Here is a 22,195-nt window from a genome sequence, read left to right on the forward strand (position 1 = left end):
CCATGACGTGTCCAAAAAAAAGCTCTTGTCGTGGACAGAATAACTCATTATTGGTTGATCTAAAATCAATAAACCAAAAATATTTCGATAGTTAATGGATCTAATTAAGGAACGCAGGAAAAAAGAAATTATTGAGTTTTTAATTCTTAAAAGAATATTAACGAAAAACTCACTTTTTTGGTCAAAGTTCCCGATATATTGGCTCGAAGAAAATAGTTGTAATAAAAATAAAAAAATACTTCGTTCATTAAGTAGACAATGTTATTTTCAAGATGTGTGTAAAATTTGAACATAATCGCGTCATAACTTTGCGATAAATTGTGTCCACCGACTTAAAAACTTAAGTTGAGAAATAAAAGCGTTTAAAGTTTCCAGTGTAACGCATGAAAAATTGGCGATTTTCGTGATGAAGATGAAGAAAGTACTGGATCAAATGATTCGAAGTTTTTTGGACATAATAAAGGATATTTTCTGCTACACTACTGGAAAAAATTAAGAGATCAAAAAAAATTCGAAATTTTTGGGCAATTTTCAACAGGCCGTAACTTCGAAAGAAATGGTCGTACCAGAAATCGATAAAGAAGGAAATTATAGCTCCAAGTGACTAGTTTTTGGATTAGAACTTTAAAAATTTTTAACCTCTGCGGTTTTTGAGTAATCGTAGAAAAAACAGCAACAAAAAAATTATCAAAATTTTTTTAGTTCTTTTTTTTGGTCTACGTACTTTGTTCATTTAGCTTTAATTTGGTTTTTTGAACACCGATACGTCCACTTCTCACCGAGATATCGGTCTTCAAATGGAAAAGGATCCTTTTGTCTTTGATGAATGAATTCTCCTTAACGACTAGCCATTGCTTTTCGGAAAGATTTTTTTTTCTTATTGTCACATGAATTTGAAAATGCAACAAAAAAAGGGCTTTTGGTGGTTTTTTGGAAAATCGAGCGCTAGATCGAAAATATTGAGGAAACTACTAATGTTAAGTGTACCTTTTACAGTTCAATGTGCCCACAAAAAAATTAAATTAATCCAGCCAGCCGTTTTTTTGTTTCACTCGATCGAATTTTTTAAAAAATTAAAGGATCACGTTTTTTGCTCTGAAAAGCTCATAATTTTTAAAAATGAGAAAAAAATCGTTTTTCCCAGCTTTTTCCATTTTTTTGCTCCAGAAAAAGCTTAAATTTAAAACAAACAAAAAAAACAAGTTAAGGACATTCAAGAAACCATCGCCCAATCATTTTTAACGCGTTTCCGCAGCTGTATTCCTTGATTCTACTGATCTCCTTTTAATTAAATTAAAAAAAAAAAGTTAATACCCCAAATCGAATTTCGATCTTTCCTCCGATAAATGTCGTCTAACCATGATTGAAAATTAAAAAAGTAAAAAATTTTCAATTTTGACCAAAAAAATTAAAAAAAATTCTTTTAGTGCAAAGTAATTAGTCTTAAAAAAAACTGTTAAATTAAGCGATTTGCTAAGGATTCGTAAAAAGTAAAATAAAAAACAATCTGCGAAAAGCGTGTGAAAAAAAATCGAGCTATAATTTCCTTCTTCGATTTCTTGTACGACCATTTCTTTCGAAGTTACGGCCTGTTGAAATTTGCCCAAAAATTTCGAATTTTTTTTTATCCCTTAATTTTTTCCAGTAGTTTATTTAAAAAATTTTACAAAAATATAGAAAAATAACTGAGTTATGAAAAAAATTCATAAAGTTTATTAAAGTTGAGATTTTTAAAAAATTAACAGTATATATATTTATATATTTAAAAATAAAAATTAACAGTAGTTCTGAAAAAAAATTTCGTTTTTTAATGCCTAATTGAGAATTCAATATATCCTAGGTCATTTTATGGTAAATATATTCTAGAATACTCAGTTTAAATTTGAAGTCTATCGGTCAATTTCTCGTTGAGTTATGATGTCAGCAATTTTGAAAAATTTATTGTCGAGAAAAACGCGTTTAAAATTTCAACTATAGGACTTATATAATACGTGCGACCAATCGCTCTTTAAAACGCTGCCATTCAAAAACTATTCAATATACGACCTTACCGCTTTCACAGTATATTTTTGAAAGTATAAACTATCGAATAAGCAAAACACAAAACAATCGATTTTTTGAGTGTCACTGGTATAGCCCCTTAAAGTTTTACATTCAAACTGGGGTGGCCCACAGAGAGACAGCCCACAGTGAGACAGCCCACAGTGAGACAGCCCAATAGTAACCGCGGCAAAAAATGGTTTTTGACGTGTCGTCCAATTTGAATGAAATTTTCACAGTATATTAACAGATATAGGAGTAACAATTCCCTGAAATTTCAGCCTCATATCTTCATTACTTTTTGGTCTAGAGCAAGTCAAAGTTGAGGTATGCCAACGCGCTTGAAATATGTTAGTTCAATATGTAATAATCAAAAGCTTATTAAAATAAAAATACATAATAAATGTAACTTTAAAGTATTTTTTTAATTAATTTAGTTATTGTAAAATGAGTAAATGAAAAAATAAATTTAAAAAAAAAAAACACAATTTTTTTTTCTTAACAACAGAATTGTGGTGCAAAAATTGAACATTTTACATTTTCAATGGCCTAGGAAATATAGAGCAACCCCTCGCCCTAGGTGCAGACCTATACCAAATGAAAGCTTGAAATCTCAGCTTTAATTTAAAGTAAAGGACATATAGCAAAAAACTACAAAAAGTACGTAACGCGCACATTCTGTCGCTATACGTATGTTAGCATGCAATAGCATGTTTACTACTTTTAACTTTTATTTTTTTAATTGTTTACTATTCACTTATTGTGCAAGAGAATAGTAATAAATTACATTTGTTTTTCGTTAGTTATTCAGAATTATGCTTTAAAGATCATTTATGTTTTAATAAAAATATTCTTGTTTACATAAATTTTATTTACGTTATTAATTTGATAGATAATTTTGTTGAAGGTAATTGACTTTGGGTTAGATAGTTGCATAATTTTTAATTTAAATTGATAGTGCAAGATATTGTTCTTATCTAAGTTGTGTTATGATCACTTTCTAATGTGGTTAGTTTAATTGTTATATTGTAGTGCCGCTTGTCGCCTGGCAAGAAAATAGAAAATAGTCTCTTGCATTATAATTTTGTTGTCCAAAGCTCATAAGCAGCCTAATATAGTAAGCATAATTTTGGTTTTGGTTGTTGTTGGTTTTTGGGCATTTTTTCCATCCGCTGAGCCAAACCAGTTTTTTGAATAAGGAGTATAGAAACTGTAGGCTATTCCATTCTCGTAAAAATTCACGTATTTCTACGAATGAAGATGTAATGCACTATTTGCAAATATCATCAGATCTTTATATTAATTCATTTAGAATGAGAAACAAATTGAAAAAATTAGAATACCATGATGATGTTAAAAAATTATTGATTGCATGAAAAAAAAATATTGTTTTTTTATTGCATTTCATTGGGAGGTGGGCGTATTAGTGGGCGTGTTATTGTAAATTTTGCATGAAATATTTTAAATGATATAAATTTCAGTAATATAGATTTTGAATGTTGTATTTAATATATTTTAGAAAATATGGCACTTTTTATGTTGAGGTAGTATGGGTGATGGGGTTAAAAGTGGGCCAAAGTTCAATTTTGATTTCAAATAATGTTTGTAACTATATAACATTCAAGTATACCAAAATTGAAAGTTATACCTAAAGTATTACGGACAATACGGCATTTTACAAATTTCGACTGTATGGCAGGTGGGCGTAAAAGTGGGCGAATTTTCTTAATTTTTTTTTTTTAAACTGGAATTGTCTCAAAAATAACCTGTGCAAAGTTTCAGAGCTCTACAATGACTCCTTGTATTTTATGCCGGCGTTGTCTCACTGTGTGGCCTAATGGGCGGAATTTCCAAAAGGTTTATCTTTTATATATATCGTGATATTTCCTGTATCGCGATATTTATTGAACGTTTAACATGCAATATTGATGGATCACGATCGATATCACAAAATATTTAAATATTTTGAAATCCAGATATTGGATCGCGGATCGCGTGATGAATATTGAATGTGTAGCACATTTTGTGATTTACAAGTCCGAATTGATGAAAGACAATAGTGCCAAAATTTTAAAATCAACTTTATTCTCATAAAATGAACATGAATTATAATGTTTACAGTAGAATCTTTGCCAGAGCTATGCAACTCATCTGCCAAAGGTTTTTTTGAAAATGTCTAAACATTGGATGCATATTATGAATTGCTGTGGGAGAAAAACAAGAGCCAAACATGATTTTCTTCGATTTTCTTCAGACATTTTATAAAATAAAATGTACGAAAAAATAAACATATACATTTTTTGAATATTTTTTCTTGTAAAAACACAACTAGCATCGTATAAATATTGAACGTCTAGCAGTCGCGAAGTATTTACCCGCAATCCATCAATATTCAATATAGATTGCGATCCAAATATCACGATAAATATTGAAAGTGTAGCATGCCCCTTAGAATTTTACTCGGATTGATTTGAATTAATTAGATTAAAACTGGAACTTATTCCTCATTGTATCATATTAGACCCGTCATTTATATAAAAAACTATATAGATACCGTTACTAGTTCCTATTTTACTACTTGTGTTAGTAACGTTATATAAAGGAAATTTAATTACTCATTCATGTCGTTTAATTCACTAGAGCTAATGCGAAAGCTGTAGAAATAAACGCGAACACCGCTAGCTGAACGAAGCAATCTTCTTATCACGGTTTCTTTGTGGCGCATTTGCGCGCAATATGTGCACCCAGCCATGGCAGTCTGATTCACTAAGTAGTATATCGTTTGCTGCCAATTAAAAACTGTTTTGCATCTCATTGCAAAGTTATATTTTTCATTATTCATGCACACAAATGCATTAAACCGCATTCACACATACATAAAACGGGCAGCGAAACCAGGCCAAATGTCGCGACCGCGTATTTGTGATTCGTTATTCACTTTGAATGACGGCTTTACTCCCAATGCTGTACGAATGCAACAGAATAATTCGAGGCGGCAGATGCTTCCTATGCGGTTGACAAAAGGTTATCAGTTTTACCACTGATGCAGCAGATTCAGCTTGCAGTCAGCGAATGTCGCTATTAAAGCGAATAAGGGAAGAGCAAGGAGAGATGGGTACGTGTGTGCAATTGTTAATCAATCGAAGCAGTTCAAACAGCATTGTTACTGCAGGCTTCCAGTTGAGTGAGTGTGGGTGCTACTTGGAGGGTGCACAATATTTCGCACAAATTATCACACACGGTGCAATGCCCTCTAAATGGCAGTTGTTTTGTCAGCAGTTGTGGCTGGCTGTTGTTTTACACGAGTGGTAGGATTTGCAGCTTGTTCAAATAAATGTGCAACATTTTCATTAACCAAAGAGATATCGAATCAGGGGCTTTAGAGTTCAACTATTTGAAATTCATTGTTATCTATGTATATATGAATGACTTAAGTACTAAATGAATGAACATAGTGATACGTGGTAGTGATAGTGTGGTATTATGATAGGGATCGAGTTTCTATAATTGATTTCATCGCACAAAACTGCATGAAAGCAGTTCATGTACTATCGAAATATTTTTGGTTTATTGATTTTCGATCAACCAATAATGAGTTATGCTGACCACGGCACGAGCTTTGTTTTTTGGACACGTCAAGGGAGATCAGGTACCAATGGCTGATTTTTCGGAATTTTCAAATAAAAATTTTACAAAATACTGTTTAAATATGTAAATCTTTGATATGCTAATTGTTTAAATGAAATATACGATTATATATATTAAAAAAATTATAAAATTACCCTTGTTTTCAATTAAAAAAATGCAACTTGTTGAGTTGGTAGTTAAAATTTAATACTGATAAACTATAAGAAATAATATAAATCGTCATAAGAGATATCAGACAAAATCAATTTATAATAGATAGGTGGAATTTTTTTTTCAGAAAGCTCTCTATATGATCACAAAAAAGGATATAATGAATAATTGGATTCATATTATTATTAAAGGAATATTTTTTTTCATTTATAGGCTTAATTATATATCCCCAAGTGTACATCAGATCATACCCACATTATCACATCTGGTTAATTACATGCAATTACATTGCTCTATGCATCTATGTTGATTGGGGGGAGTACTATTACTTACTTCCTTTTTTAAATAACAGCACATTTATGCAGAATCGTTTAAATTTATGAAAATGCTTTAATTGAATTAATTTCATAACACAATTTTAAAAGCATAATTTAATCCAATTAACACATTTAAATAAACAAAATATTATTGCAAAGCAGCGCTACTCAAAATTAAGGTTTTTACACGCATATATACATACATAGAACAGCTTTTACTTGTTACCCCTTCATTTGGACCCCTTTATTCAAATTTATATGCATAAATGTATATTTAATTATTTGGTAGAAAAATAGTGACAACTTTATGTTGGGCAACGCACCAACAAGCCAACGCTTGTCACCCATTGCAAAGTGCAGCGTGGCACGTGACTGGCGTGCATAAAGACACACTTTCCATCCACAACAAAATAGCGTAGAAAACAGAAAAATATCCGGCGAAAACTAAGTATTCATAATTTCATGGAAAATAGTCCTACAAACACACATATCGACATACTTATGTATGTTTGTATGTATAGTTATAAGTAAGTAAAAGCATTAAAATAAATTTCATGATAAAAAGTAATAAATAAAGTGTTGGAGAAAAATATAAAAACAGTCACACAAAAAGAATTGAACGCATTTAAATAATTTGGAATGCAGCAGTAAATGCTAAATGCATAATTAGTTGCACACTTTATGACTTAATGTGGGCCGAGAGAGTGAGAGAGGCAGACGGTGGCCGTTGCACGCACAGCAACGGCGACAATAAAACCGACTCAATAAAAAGAAGGCGAAGGAAAATGAAGAGGAAATTGTCACCAATTTAACTGCATCTTCATTAAACAAATCAATAAAAAATAAAGAGGCAACAACAAATGACTTTTTAACTGCAACAGCAAAAACAACACAGCTACAGCGGCAACGCCACGAGCACCGGCAGTAGACAGAGCACCCGCAAGACATTAATGTGCAACATAAACGCGTAAAATACGCACACATGCACGGCAGGGAAAGTCAAAAGAATTTTAGAATATTTTTTTTTGGCTGTTGCGCCGCGCTTCCCTGTCGCGTCATTGTGTAGCGAGGCGTCATAAATTTCCTTCCAAACCGAAGCTAGTAAAAAAGTAGCTGGAAAATGCAAATGCTACAAAATGCACAGCGCTGGCCGCTGAATGGCAATAAAAACGGCGCACAACTTTAAAATATCGTACGCAATGGTATATTTATTGTGTATTTGAGGTGACATATGGTATGTGCTGAGAGATGTTGCGCCCAAGACACCGCATTTTATCACTATGCGGCTAAAGTTCGAATGTCTGGCGAATGTCGTTAGTAGCTCGTAAGCGCCGTATAAAGTTCATATGCACATAAGTTTTTGCCCTTTGCAAACACTACACTATAACCTGAAGGTCCAGATGTGTAATCTATTATTTATTGTTTATTTCTTAACAATTCTGGCAAATTTTGGTGGTGAACGAGGACAAGACGAAATATCTCCTGTCGTCAAACAAACAGTCAGCGCATTCGCGTCTTGGCTCCCACGTCACTGTTGACAGTCATAACTTTGAAGTTGTTGATAATTTCGTCTACCTGGGAACCAGCATTAACAGCAATAACAATGTCAGCCTGGAAATCCAACGCAGAATCACTCTTGCCAACAGGTGCTACTGTGGACTAAGTAGGCAATTGAAAAGTAAAGTCCTCTCTCGACGAACAAAAACCAAACTCTACAAGTCTCTCATCATTCCCGTCCTACTTTACGGTGCAGAAGCGTGGACGATGTCAACATCCGATGAGACGGCACAAGGAGTTTTCGAAAAAAAGGTTTTGCGGAAGATTTATGGTCCCTTAAACATTGGCAACGGCGAATACCGCAGACGAATGGAACGATGAGCTGTATGTATTATTCGACAACATTGACATAGTCCAGCGAATAAAAAGACAGCGGCTACGCTGGCTAGGTCATGTTGTTCGAATGGGCTAATTTACCTAAAAGTGAACTCAAATCTTGGCGCCCCAGAAACTAAAATCGTGCCCGAGGAAGGACCAGGTGGAGAGGGACCTGGCTTCGCTTGGTATAACCAATTGGCGCCAAACTGCCAGAAGGAGTGATACGTGGCGCGCTGTTTTGGACTCGGCTATAACCGCGTAAGCGGTGTCTACGCCAGTCAAGAAGAAGAAGAAGAAGAGTATATCGTTATTGAATATTGTATTCATCAGTCTACGGTCAATGTAGGGAGCCAAGAAAAATCATTACTTTAAGGCATGGATCCATAAAATAGATTATTTTGAGAAATCCTCCCGAGCTGACCATCCTTGAGGGAGTGTTAATCCGGGTCTGTTTCATCCATCCATTAATGTATACACAACAAGTCAGTCTAACTACTGCCCCTCAATGTTTTCCTCACTAGCTTTGCGATCTCCGAAATCCCATGTGGATTTTTTTTAGTAGGATTACCAAATAAACTGCGAGCCATTGGAAACTTTCTGAGAGACATACTAGGCTCATGCCCAAAATAAAAGGGGGAACTCAAACAAACATCGATCGTAGATCGAGTAGAGGTAATTTTTTCAACTTCTTTCTTTTTTTTTGAGGGATCACACGTGAGTCCTGTCAAGATGTTATGTTATTTTTGTTCAGTATTGTTTGGCAGCTCGTCATGGAAAGGCTTATGCCTGAACAAAGTTCACAAATTGTTCAACTTTATTACGAAAATTCAAGTTCCGTAAATAAAGTGTTTCGCGAGCTCCGATCAACTTATAGTCAACATAATTGGCCTACTGGGCGTACTATTCGCAGCACCATCACCCATCTTTAAACCCAACATTCACTATTAGAAAATAAGGATAATGCCGGTGAGAACGCGCCTTGATAACCGACTATTTAATACCTGAAATTGAAGATCGTGATCTCGACGACATTTGATTTCAACATGACGGCTCCACTTCTCACACATCGCATCAAACAGTGGATTTATTGAGAGAACACTTCGGTGAGCAGATAATTTCACGTTTTGGGCCGGTCGATTTGCCATCAAGATCGTGTGATTTCACACACTTAGACTTTTTCCTGTGCGGATCTATGCGGACAATCCCGCTTCAATTCTGACCTTGGAGCAAAACATCACCCGTGTCATACATCAATTACCAGTCGAACCAGTGGACTCAACGGTTGGACCATCTGAGACGCAGCCGCGGCCAACATTTTAAAGAGATAATCTTTAAAAAGTAAATGTCAAAGAATGTTCTCTCGAATGATAATAAATTCCACATTAAATTTTAAATTTGTTGTTTTTTTCTTTTTTAAGTAGGGGAACCTCGAAATGAATCACTACCAATAGAGCTTGCATTTGCATTCTACTGCAATCAAATGTTAACCAGAAAATACATTGTTGTTTACATAAACCCAAGCTCTTTATTAGAGTACACTCAATATGTGCTACAAGGAATCGGTAATTCCAACCAAGTGCATGTGTACTTTTGTGCATGAGTGTCAGACTTGCCAGGGATGTGATGATGTGGCATTTTGTCTAATTTTTACTAATTGTTTTTCCTAAATCGCCACTCTGTTTACCAACTCAAACTCGACTGAATGAAATTTGTATTAATGTTTGTTATTGTTGTTGTACTTCATTTGTCGTCAATTCATGGTTAATTTGAATTTTGTTACTTCATTTCCCCCATTTATTTGTTCTACGCCAACTTGAAAATTTTAGTTGTTGCTCATTTAATTCTGATTCTCTTTATTTTGTGTTTGTCATTGTTGTTGTTTTCTTTAGTTGTCATTTTCAAATTGTTGTTAATTTGTGTTACTGTTATTATTATTTTTTTGTTATTTGCTCTTCTTCTCTTCTCTTTTTATTTTCTCAACCAACTATGAAAATACTTGTTGTTGCTTTTCATTAGTATTCCTTACTTTTTCCAGTTGTTGCATGAGTTATTTTTATTGTTGTAGTTCTGAGAAAATACTCCAACTTTTAGCTCATCTCCAAGTTTACACAATCAGGTGCATTTGCTGCCATTTCTGTGGCACAGCCACAGTGACACCGACATCCACAACTACACTCGCGCGCCAAGCTTCAATTGCCGAGTTGAACTGGAACTGAAACTGAAGACACAACTTGAAGTTGGCCTGCCTTGTTTACACTTACAAATTTCGTTGGCATTGGTGCCGGCAGACGCGAGCGGAGAGCTGGGAAAACGCAGACTCAAATAAAAAGTAACGATATGCGAAAAAACGGTATACGGAGAGCATGAAAAAAACTTCAGGAGCATTGGAGCGTTTCTTGGAAAACTAAGTGGCAAGTATGCGGAGCAAGTGCGACAAACGTGACCAACTGTGGCTGTGGCAACGCTGGCGTCGGACGAGGCGTAGGTGAATACAGAGTGCGGGTTCGATGCACATAGCGAATGGCTCAATGTTGGCACAACACCCCAACGCGCATAGATATACATATTTTCATGCTACAAACTATCTGCCGATAAGCAGGAAAGTATTTTTCAGAAGCGTGTCGAGTTACTTAACACAACTCAAATATGCGCGCGCTTCAATGTTGTCATGACACTTTTTTGCATATTTCAATGATGAATGTCTTCCGAAAGTAACGGCAGTCGGATGATGTAAAAAATCATGGCCCAAGATCAACTGAAGTTGGAAATTTTATTACGCTGCCCTGTCACCGCCGTCAATGGGTGTCAATATAAACAAAGCGTATGAAAACAAAACGTGGAATATTTTGAAATAGTTCTGAATTAGCATTCCTCGTGAAAAAGTTAACATAAAAAATCAGTTGAAAACTTCTGCGCACAAGCAATATTAGGCAATTATGCTGCTTCTAGCATACACAGCAAGCCCGCATTACAGTTGCAATAACGTGCGCAGAAAAGTTTGCACTTTGAATGAGGTTTGACAGTAAAAATGTGTACATAGTTTAATTAACTGACAGCGGAACCAATCTAGTATGCGGAATGACGAAGAAGCGACTTAAAAACGTTGAAGGATATCACAAACAGCACTTAAAAGCATTGGCGCCAAGTACGAAGTGCGAAATTGAATTTAAATATTTTTAAGCAAACAAATGCAAATGTTAAGCAGTACCGGATTAAGCCAGGGCAGGGTCTGTAGCCCTTTGTCTACTATAGATTCTCAAGTTAAGGTTATTAAAAAAGAAAGACTGTTACAAAAAAGCCTTTCTGGATTTAATATGCGCAAATTTGGAGATAACACTTTCAATATCGACTTATTAAGCAAATCATTAGAGACAAGTAAGTGCGCCAAACAATTTCTATATTTGGGAAATCCGATAAAAAATTGCAGTTCCTGAGGCTTTTGTTTCTTGCTGTTCATAACAGTAGCCACATGTATTTTCAGCAGTTCAGCGAACTGCAGTAGTTCATCGCCTAGGCTGTTTGCCAAATAATCTTTGTAAGCACTAATGCTCGAAAATTTTATGAAAAGATGAGGCGATTAACAGAAGGTTTCAAGACCGGAGCATTATCATGTAGGGACCGACAAGGTAATCTGGTAACGGATGTCCAGAGCACGCTGGGATTATGGAGGGAACACTTCTCCGACCTGCTCAATGGCAGTGAAAGTACAACACCAGGAGATGGCGAACCCGATTCCCCAATCGATGACGATGGAATAGATGTTCCATTACCCGACCATGAAGAAATTCGAATAGCAATTACCCGCTTGAAGAACAACAAAGCGGCGGGGGCCGATGGATTACCGGCCGAGCTATTCAAATGCGGCGGCGAAGAACTGATAAGGTGCATGCATCAGCTTCTTTGTAGAATATGGTCGGAAGAAAGCATGCCTGACGATTGGAATCTTAGTGTGCTCTGCACAATCCATAAGATGGGAGACCCCACAATCTACGCCAACTACCGTGGTATAAGACTCCTCAATATCGCATATAAGGTTTTGTCGAGCGTATTGTGTGAAAGACTAAAGCCCACCGTCAACAAACTGATTGGACCTTATCAGTGTGGCTTTAGACCTGGAAAATCCACCATGGACCAGATATTCACCATGCGCCAAATCTTGGAAAAGACCCGAGAGAGAAGAATCGATACTCACCATCTTTTTATAGATTTTAAAGCTGCCTTCGATAGCACGAAAAGGAGCTGCCTTTATGCCGCGATGTCTGAATTTGGTATCCCTGCAAAACTAATACGGCTATGTAAGCTGACGTTGAGCAACACCAAAAGCTCCGTCAGGATCGGGAAGGACCTCTCCGAGCCGTTCGATACCAAACGAGGCTTCAGACAGGGTGACACACTATCGTGCGACTTCTTCAATCTATTGCTGGAAAAAATAATACGAGCTGCAGAACTAAATAGAGAGGGTACAATCTTCTACAAGAGTGTACAGCGGAAGCAACAACCGCGCCGTTTGTTCTGCGTTTTCCAGACTAGATAAAGAAGCGAAGCGTATGAGTCCGGTGGTGAATGAGGACAAGACGAAATATCTCCTGTCATCAAACAAACAGTCAGCGCACTCGCGTCTTGGCTCCCACGTCACTGTTGACAGTCATAACTTTGAAGTTGTAGATAATTTCGTTTATCTCGGAACCAGCATTAACAACACCAACAATGTCAGCCTTGAAATCCAATGCAGAATCACTCTTGCCAACAGGTGCTACTTTGGACTGAGTAGGCAATTGAAAAGTAAAGTCCTCTCTCGACGAACCAAAATCAAAATCTATAAGTCGCTCATTATTCCCGTCCTGATGTATGGCGCTGAAGCGTGGACGATGACAACATCCGATGAGACGACTCTTGGGGTTTTCGAGAGAAAGGTTTTGCGCAAGATTTATGGTCCTCTAAACATTGGCAACGGCGAATACCGCAGACGATGGAACGATGAGCTGTACGATTTATACGACGACATTGACATAGTTCAGCGAATAAAAAGACAGCGGCTACGCTGGCTAGGTCATGTTGTACGGATGGAAGAAAACACTCCAGCTCTGAAAGTATTCGATGCAGTACCCGCTGGAGGAAGCCGCGGAAGAGGACGACCTCCACTCCGGTGGAAAGACCAAGTGCAAAGTGACCTGGCTTCACTTGGTGTTTCCAGTTGGCGCCAAAAAGCAAAAAGGAGGAATGAGTGGCGCGCTCTGGTGGATTCGGCTATAATCGCTTAAAGCGGTTCCTACGCCAAATATATATATATATAAGCACTAACTATACTTGAGACATTTTTCAAAATCTCTTCTGTATTTCGACAGCCTTTAACGAAATACTCCAAAAACACCTAAATATAGAAACATTGCCCAGGTGTTTCCTTCTCAACAAAGTCGTCGAGTGTATTAGAGTCGGTGAAATGGTTGTACTTTGTATTGAGCTTACTACGCCTTGAAGTTTGTTGCTGATAATATCCACAGCCAGTAAAATCTTTGGCCTTTGTCTCAATATCTGAAAATTGAAACGGATTGTTTGGATGTAATGTAATGATTCCTAATGGGTGTATCCTGTATAAAGGTCTTCATCAAATGATTGCAGCGAAGCACTAGCCGCTTGCAAGTGTTCTAGAATTCTGTTCCACATTCACTTAAGAAATCTAGCAAACTTTGAGCGAGTTGGTCAGTTGTAAAACATTGCGCACTACCAGAGTCAGTTTGTCTGCATACGATATATCTGGAGTATATTCCAATGAAACTAAATACTTTTTGTATCTCTTAATTTCGCAAATAATTTAATCCAGTATGCTTGATATAATCAGATGAACAAATATCTCACAAGTTATTTTTGAAAAATATGAGGTATGTCCTTTTCCTTTGTTAGCATGACTTTGAAAATGTTGAGCCATAAAAGTGCTTGATGGCACATTCATATGATAATCCGGCACTGAATTGATTAGTTAACTAACTAAATATGTATCACCTTAGCTATATATATCATTGGAAAAATTACATATTTAATTATATTTTTATACTCTCGCAACTTGTTGCTCAGAGTATTATTGTTTTGTTCACATAACGGTTGTTTGTGTCACCAAGAAATAAAAGAGTTAGATATGGGGTTATATATATATAAATGATCAGGATGACGAGTGGAGTTGAAATCCGGATGTCTGTCTGTCCGTCCGTCCGTGCAAGCGATAACTTGAGTAAAAAATGAGATGTCTAATGAAACTTGGAACACATGTTCCTTGGGACCGTGAGAGGGTTGCTTTCGAAAATGGGCAAAATCGGACCACTGCCACGCCCATGCCATAACTAAGCCATAAAAAAAGCTATAGAACTAAATTTGGTATGAAGGATCACACTATGAAGGGGCATATTTGGACATAATTTTTTTGGGGAAATGGACGTGGCCACGTACTTTATAGATATAGATTAGGAACCAATGAAAATAGCGAAATTAAAGTTTACATAAATAATGTATATGATCAGTGGCATCACTTGTGAAAAAATTGTCGAAATCGAACTATAACTTTTCAATGCCCCGGATATCGAATTTTAAGAACTCAGTGCCCCATGGTAATTTTTCACCGAAAATATCGGTAAATCTCTCAGATATCTTAATTTAATTCAGAGGAAATCTTTTTTCTTCTAATAGTGTGTCTAATCTTAGATATATACTACGTTTATGCTTCATTTCTACTCGGTTATAATATACACGGGTAAGTTCAACCCACATGCATAAACACTTTTTCACCACGAGTTAAATGATCTGCTCGGATAGAATATACCACTTTTTTTACGTATGTAGACGAGTTAACTCGGATGCATAAACGGATTTAGAGTTAAGTTGAACGTCAAATCAGCTGATTTTTTGTGCCGGTGTATATTGTTTTGACAAATTGCATATACAGGGTTCCCAATTGCCAATTTTTCGCTAAAAATCCCTACCCCACTTACTACCGAATTTTTGCGGCAAACGCCTGGTACTGGTAACCGGTTATTGGTTACTGTTCGGCACCGGTTTTTTGTGGCCCACCCGTGGCACTGTGGGTAGTCGGATGGTGTAGCGAAAACCGGTTTTTGCAAAAACTTCGACGAGTGGGTAGTCGGTTTTCGTAGAAAACGCAGTTTTTTGGGTCGGTCAGTGGTCGGTTTTGCTCGTGCATTTCTGCCCAAAATTTCTCAACCGATTTATGCCGCACACCCCTTATATCTGGAAAATACGGACGAATTTATAATACGTGGCAGCCCTCAATTTAATTCAATTCAGAATTTACCTCGAGTAGAGTATTTGCCGTTTGTGCTTATAGGTTTTACCCGTGTAGAATATAACCGAGTAGAAATGAAGCATAAACGTAGTAATAATGTATGTTGGTGATGAAAATGAGTTTAATCGGCTCAGGAATTACCTCAGCCTATATACCATATATAATGATTTTCGTTTTTCTTTTGGACTTATTCTATTATGCCGAATATATGGGTCAAATTGTGTCTTTTATCTTAATAATAAAATAGCAATAAATTGCGAAAGTATTAAATGATCGGTTGCACCCGAACTTAGTCTTTCCTTACTTGTTTTTATAAGAAGTGAGAGAAAATAAAGCAGTTAATATTTTACACACCACAACAAACGATAATGTGCAACTGCACACCTCAAATTCAGCTGGCTGCTTAAATTTGACAGAAAATTCGCTTTGCATCACTACAACTGCGCCAAATATACCGACAGACATTTGGCGCTTATACTGAGATGAATGAACTTACCTAATAACCGCATGACCTCCTGTGGACTGAGATACACGTTCAGATGTGCCTGAACATTGCAGCACAAAAGCAGCAGACAGCATATAAAGCTCAGCGACACTGTTATAAAATTTCCATACATTTTTGTAGCCATTTTGTGCGTTAATTCCTCAAAGAAGGCCGAAAATTGTTTTGCACAATATTAACTTGTAAATAGTCGGCGATGGACGCCAATTAAACGAATTGGAATTCACAATAAATGGAAGCACATTGCAAAAAAGAAACATAAATCGCACAACAACAATTTGCTTTAAAAATGTAAACAAAATATTTATGGCAGACTCGGGTGAACTCTTTTTTTATTTTGCTTTTTGACACTTTACACTTTTGTTGTTTTCTTTGTTTCTGTTATTGTACTGCACTTCAGCTGACATGGGGGATGTAAACAAATTGACTTTTTCACGACTGCGCCCGACGATATCGACAATTTTCACACTTTACCGGAAGCTTTTCCTTAAAATACACACCATAAAACACATATTTGAAAATTTTCTTCGCGTTTGCCGTTTCTAAAACACCTTTTTGTTTAATAAACACGCGAAAAGCTGGGGAATTTTAACACGAAAAGCTGGAATACATAAACAAATCAATTTCTATCTATATCACTCGCGCACACCTTTCTTCTACGAAAATTCCCTGTCAACTAAAATTGATATTTTTGACAGTTCATGCGCAGCATTGCCAACCGACAATGTGGTATTTTATCGCTGCACAGCGCCATCGGTCGACAACCAAGTGAAGTAAGCGAAACTTAAAGGGGAAATGTGGATACTACCTGCTTGTGGAAATAATCTGCTAAAGTTGAATGTTATAACAGTTAATAAACTGGAAGGAGAATTTGTAGCGTAGGAGAAGTGATTTACGTGATTAGTTTTATCAAAGCACGTATGAACAGAGCACGTATTGAGGAGATAGAATTCAAACTGTAACGAGTCGATATTTTAATATATTCACGAATTGAAAGTAACCGTTGAAAAATAGTTTTGTATTAAATAATTTATTAATTTTATTTATAATATTTTGAAATATTTATCCCAACTTAAAAAATAGTTATATAAATTATAGATACAGTATACTCTCGAAAAGTAAATCGATTGGTATTTTGGGTAATTTACTTTTTCGAATAATTTACTTTTCCAAATATATAAATAAATTATCTGTTTTTATAATATTAAATGCATTTTTAAACTTAAAAAAATCATTCATTTATTTGCTTCAATAAAACATATGGATTTACATGAAAAACATATTTACATTTACATACAAACATATGTATGTATTTATTATGAAGAGAAAAGATCTTGAATATTCTTTTGTTTTTTTTCTTTTGCAATATATTTTCTGACCATTTTTGTACGACAATTCAAAAAGTCTGACACCTGATTTGCATCGTTTTAATTTTTAAACCAGTGGATCAAGTAGGAGAGCTTATTTACTAAAAAGACGCGATAAACAAGAGAGTAAGTGTTTTTGCAACATCGTAAAAAACGCTGAGTGCTTCGTTTCGAATTTTTTATCACACTCTCTGAAAAGTAAATTTTACTTTTTCGAGGTGCATGTGTAATCTTAAAGGTGATTAACTTTTCCGCGATTATTTACTTTCTGAGAATTTACTTTTCGAGAATATACTGTATATATAAATAAATATTTAATATAATTAATTCTAATAATTTTTTTATAAGAATAATACAATATATATACAAAAAATTGTAATTTTAGTTTCAAACATATCAAAAATGAAACCGAATGTTTCGCTTTACATTCAAGTACGTACATTATTTCGGAAAACTACTGTACATTGAAAAAAGTTTTGCGAATATCGTATTAAATCTGTATACAAATATTAAAAGATTAAAAAACAAAAGTTCGTTTGTTATACAAGGAATTTAGAGCTAATTCTCTCTGCGATACCAAAAATTGATCAGCACTAATCGAAATTAGCTATGCGATCGGCTCGGCTTTCAGCGTCCACTCAGCAGGCATACTAAGAGTTCCACTTGCAAGAGACTTGATTTGAAAAAAAAAAAAAATGTACGGGTGCATATTTCCAAGGAATACGGAAAGGACATTGGGTTAAAAAAAAAAATAAAATAAAACAACAGACAGCCAACGTGGTGGAGAAAATAAAGGTGGACGGATGCAGAAAGTTAGGAATGCCGCCTGATGTAGTCGAAGAACAACATCTGTTCTATTATACAGAAATGGTATTTCTTGACCCAGTTATAATCCTAAGGACAACGACAGTTAATGTAAGTGTGGGATTGTACCTTTTTAGTTTCAAAAGAAAATCTTTATTTATTGCCTCATTTCTCATATATTTTTAAAGTTCCACTCAGAAGTATTGGAGAAATCTGTAATAGAAAATTTTGAAGTTGGTGCGTACCAATTGGCAGCAACATCACCAGTGTTATCGCAATGCTCATTGGGCCATTTGTAAAGAAATAATGGTTTTCCTGGTAAACTGGTTAAATGTTTAAATAGGATTCTGCAAAATGCTTTTGATATAATGTTGTGCATAAACATGTACATACATGTGACCAAAACTCATTACACATATCATTAAACCGCATTCACTAACAAAAGAAATAAAAAATCACCAAATTCCAAAAGAAAAAGTTTATCTTCCTTTTTCCCAAGAAAACTTAAAATTTCAGCGCATTGGGGAATACCCATTATTTACCTGTCATTTATCGGAACCACATGTACATATGTAAATAATAAAATATTATTTTTATTTTAATCCATTGGAAAGAAAGATTTCCATCACTAAACAATATTTACATACATACATTCCTTGCGTACATTATCTCATATTTTGATGCATATTTGCACATAAACACTTTATAATTACATACGTCTGATCAATGATGAGGAGGTGCTTTTATCCATATATATTTTTCATCGTTTGCACCAAGAGTGTACCGGAAATACCAAGGTTCATCGAAGTCATTCGCCAAATTTAACCATTCATTCTCTGTCATTGTTGTCATTGTAGAGAAATATTATTTCTTGTGATATAAATCTATATGCACATTAACTGTATAATCTCACCTTTAAGCACTGTTTCTGAAGAGCGCCTGTTAAAGTATTTAATATCTCCGGAATAAAGGGACTAATTGTTTTTGGTTTAAGAATTGTTTGTTTGTTGTGGTTTAAGAATTGAAATAACCAAAATGAGTTACTAGCAAGGCGCACTCTTCGGTGATATGGCACTTTTCAAATGCGTGTTTTGTTTCCTGTTCCTGAAACCACCTATTTAATGAATTGCGCTATTTGGATCTTTATATTGTGGTAATGATGAATCGAAAATATATGTATGATTTGAAATCAACTTATTTCTTTCAAAAATCTATTTGCTGAAAAAACATATTTTCAAGCTCTTAGGGTGCCTGCAGAGTGGATGCTAAAAATCGAGCGGAAAGCTAATTTCGATCAACGCTGATAAATTTTAGGTATTTACCACAGAGTAGATGCGAGAATTAGAGTTTACGAGTAATTTGTTATTATACACGTGTGTATGTACTACATGTGTACTTTTGTTTTTTAATCTTTTAATATTTGTATACAAAAGTTGTTTGCATATATCCGAATATAAATCGAAAAATGCGATTACATAAGGTTGAATCCAAAGTTAAAAAAAAATAGAATTTATATAAATACTCATTATGTATATTATTATTATATATGAAATATTTTAATTTGATTTTTCAAAAGGGACGCTACAAAACTAGACATATAGGGGCAGCAAACGACTCCCGCTCTTATAACATTTCTCTTCAGTAAGATTTGCCATTTCATCATGGAAAGATATACGATCAAACAACGAGTCGAAATTATTAAAACTTACTACCGAAATTCCGGAGTCAGCGTCCTCAAAATAAAGACTAATTAATAATTTATACTCCAAATTGCACTCAAATCAAGTCAATAAATACAACGTCAGCTTTGTGCTGATCGTCCACTCTGCAGGTACCATTAGGATTTTGTTTTAGTTTGTTTTTTACCAATTGTACTTAAAATAGTAATGGATCATGTATTAAACACATCCACTTTTCTCAGAAGGCGAAAGCTTTTTGATCTAATTGTTGTATAAGTGAGCTAGATGTGCCTTCATTGCTAAAAATATACAATATAATATATGTACTTGAATATTCGTCGTTATTGTTCTTTTTCTTCTTGACTGGCGGTTTCCCTCTTCCTCAGCTTCCATAAGCGGACATCACACTTTCAATGCTGTAACGCTTGACCTAGCCAGCGTAGCCGATGTCTTTTTATTCGCTGAACTATGTCTATATCGTCGTATAACACGTGCAGCTCATCATTAAATCGTCTGCGGTATTCGCCGTTGTCAATGTTTAAGGGACCGTAAATCTCCCGCAAAACCTTTCTCTCGAAAACTCCTAGTGCCGTCTCATAGGATGTTGACATCGTCCACGCTTCTGCACCATAAAGTAGGACGGGAATGATGAGGTACTTGTAGAGTATGGTTTTTATTCGTTCAGAGAGGATTTTACTTTTCAATTGCCTACTCAATCCAAAGTAGCACCTGTTGGCAAGAGTGATTCTGCGTTGGATTTCTAGGCTGACATTGTTATTGATGTTGTTGATGCTGCTTCCAAGATCGACGAAATTATCTACAACTTCAAAGTTGTCCCATCCCAGTCGTGTTGCGGTCGAAAGCAACATTACAAGGTAGGCAGTCTGTTTTCTCTCCACTTCGAGACTACAATCCTTTTTTTACTTTTCCAAAAGCCAATAGTTTCGGTTGCTTCTGTACGCAAGGAGCTTGATATGGCGTCCCACAGTTCCCTTACACCGAGTCGCTGATGAGTTCTCTCAGAAGCAGGAGTGCAAGACTTTGAAAGCATAAAGCATTGACAATTAAGCTACTCTCTAGCGTGCAGCTTCTTCAGTCTGTATCTCCAAAATCATTGTTCGAATTGAAAATTGGGCAATATACTCGAAATTTAATAAGGTAATATTCGACCTAGTCTGTCATTAGGTGAACAATTTACGTGTGTAAATCAAACAACTGTACTTTATTAACAAATCTTACATAGATTAAGATCCCGTTTCTTATTTTGTTTCAGAAAAGCGTTTATTTTTTTTTTTACTAACTCAGTGTAGAGGTATTTTTCTTAGTACAACTTACTACATTAAAGCTGGAAGGATTGGTACTTCCTACATACAGACTTGTTTATGTGATGCATTGCTAAATTATGTAAACAAAAGTATAGTTTCGAACTAATATAAATTCCTAAACTAGACACATTGTAAGCAACAACCATCAGAAATTCTCGGACAAGGTTTGCAGCATAAGTTCTCTTGTCCAAATATACTCGCACAGTTTACAAGGCAGAGTTGAACTTCATAGTTCCGTACGAGTGACATCATTATTAACCACAAATCCATCATGCACTATAAGGATAATGGAAAACTAATTAGAAAAGGATTATGAACTAAAACTCCATCTACTACTGCGACGACGATGTTGACGACTCCAACGACGAATGGGTGGACACGCTGTCAGAGCAGGAATTTGACGTTCAACTTCGACCGTCGTGGCAACAGCAGACTGTAATGAAGTTGCAACAACAACAAAATCAGTGGCGTTTTAAGGGGCTCTCGGCCAATTACCTACGTGCGTAAACAAACAAACGAACAAAATAAAACCAGAATAAAAATAAAAACAAATGAATGAGAGAATGAACAAAGCAAACACCCGGCACAGACCGGAACGTTGCAACAGCGAGTTGTCGCGCTGGGCGGTAGTGGTGGTGCGCTGACAGAATGAAATAAAACTCGACTCAATGTCAATGCAACACTTGCAACGCATGCAGTGCAAACACTTGAACACATTACACAATTTTTCTAAAACTGCTTGAGGGTCACAACGAAAATGGAAAGGGGACTAAAGCAGAGCTCACACCGGTTTTCTGCAGGGGTGTGCAAATAAAATCAAATACGAGTACGCCAGTCACGTTCGTATAACCGTACACTAAACGGGACAAGGACAATACACAAATGAAATGTGAAAGGGAAACCCCGGAAGCGGAGACCACCACTGTAGGTGGCGAAGACAAACGAATGAATCATTTACCTTCACATTGTAAAGGAGAACCGGAGATGAAATTGGTTCATTTAACATTTCCCTTGCATCTTTAAGGATTTTAGATTGCCGACGAACAATTAATTCTTTCTCAACTCCCGTCCGTTGTCATTGTCTCAACATTTGCGCAATTGCTCAAGTATCCTGCTTTTAAATGGCTTTGAAATCCTCGGCAAACCATTAAATTCTGCAGTATGTAAGGAAAGTGATGCAACACAATGGTGGAAGAT

General features: G+C 35.7%; 1 protein-coding gene across 3 annotated transcripts in view; it reads right to left on the bottom strand.

Moving 5' to 3' along the window:
• The window catches only part of LOC105217953 (tyrosine-protein kinase Dnt), a 150,153-nt gene extending 133,641 nt beyond the window's left edge, over positions 1-16,512 (bottom strand). For 2 of the 3 annotated variants that reach the window (XM_054227628.1, XM_011193234.3), the window contains exon 1: positions 15,818-16,512. In XM_054227628.1, coding sequence (XP_054083603.1) covers positions 15,818-15,950 — 133 coding nt within the window. In that variant the 5' untranslated portion in view covers positions 15,951-16,512. The remainder of the gene's footprint in view (positions 1-15,817) is intronic. The other variant, XR_008470468.1, reaches the window with a different exon arrangement.
• Positions 16,513-22,195: the final 5,683 nt, after the last annotated feature.

Source organism: Zeugodacus cucurbitae, chromosome 3 (genome assembly GCF_028554725.1).
Source record: "Zeugodacus cucurbitae isolate PBARC_wt_2022May chromosome 3, idZeuCucr1.2, whole genome shotgun sequence".
Classification (NCBI taxonomy): domain Eukaryota; kingdom Metazoa; phylum Arthropoda; class Insecta; order Diptera; family Tephritidae; genus Zeugodacus; species Zeugodacus cucurbitae.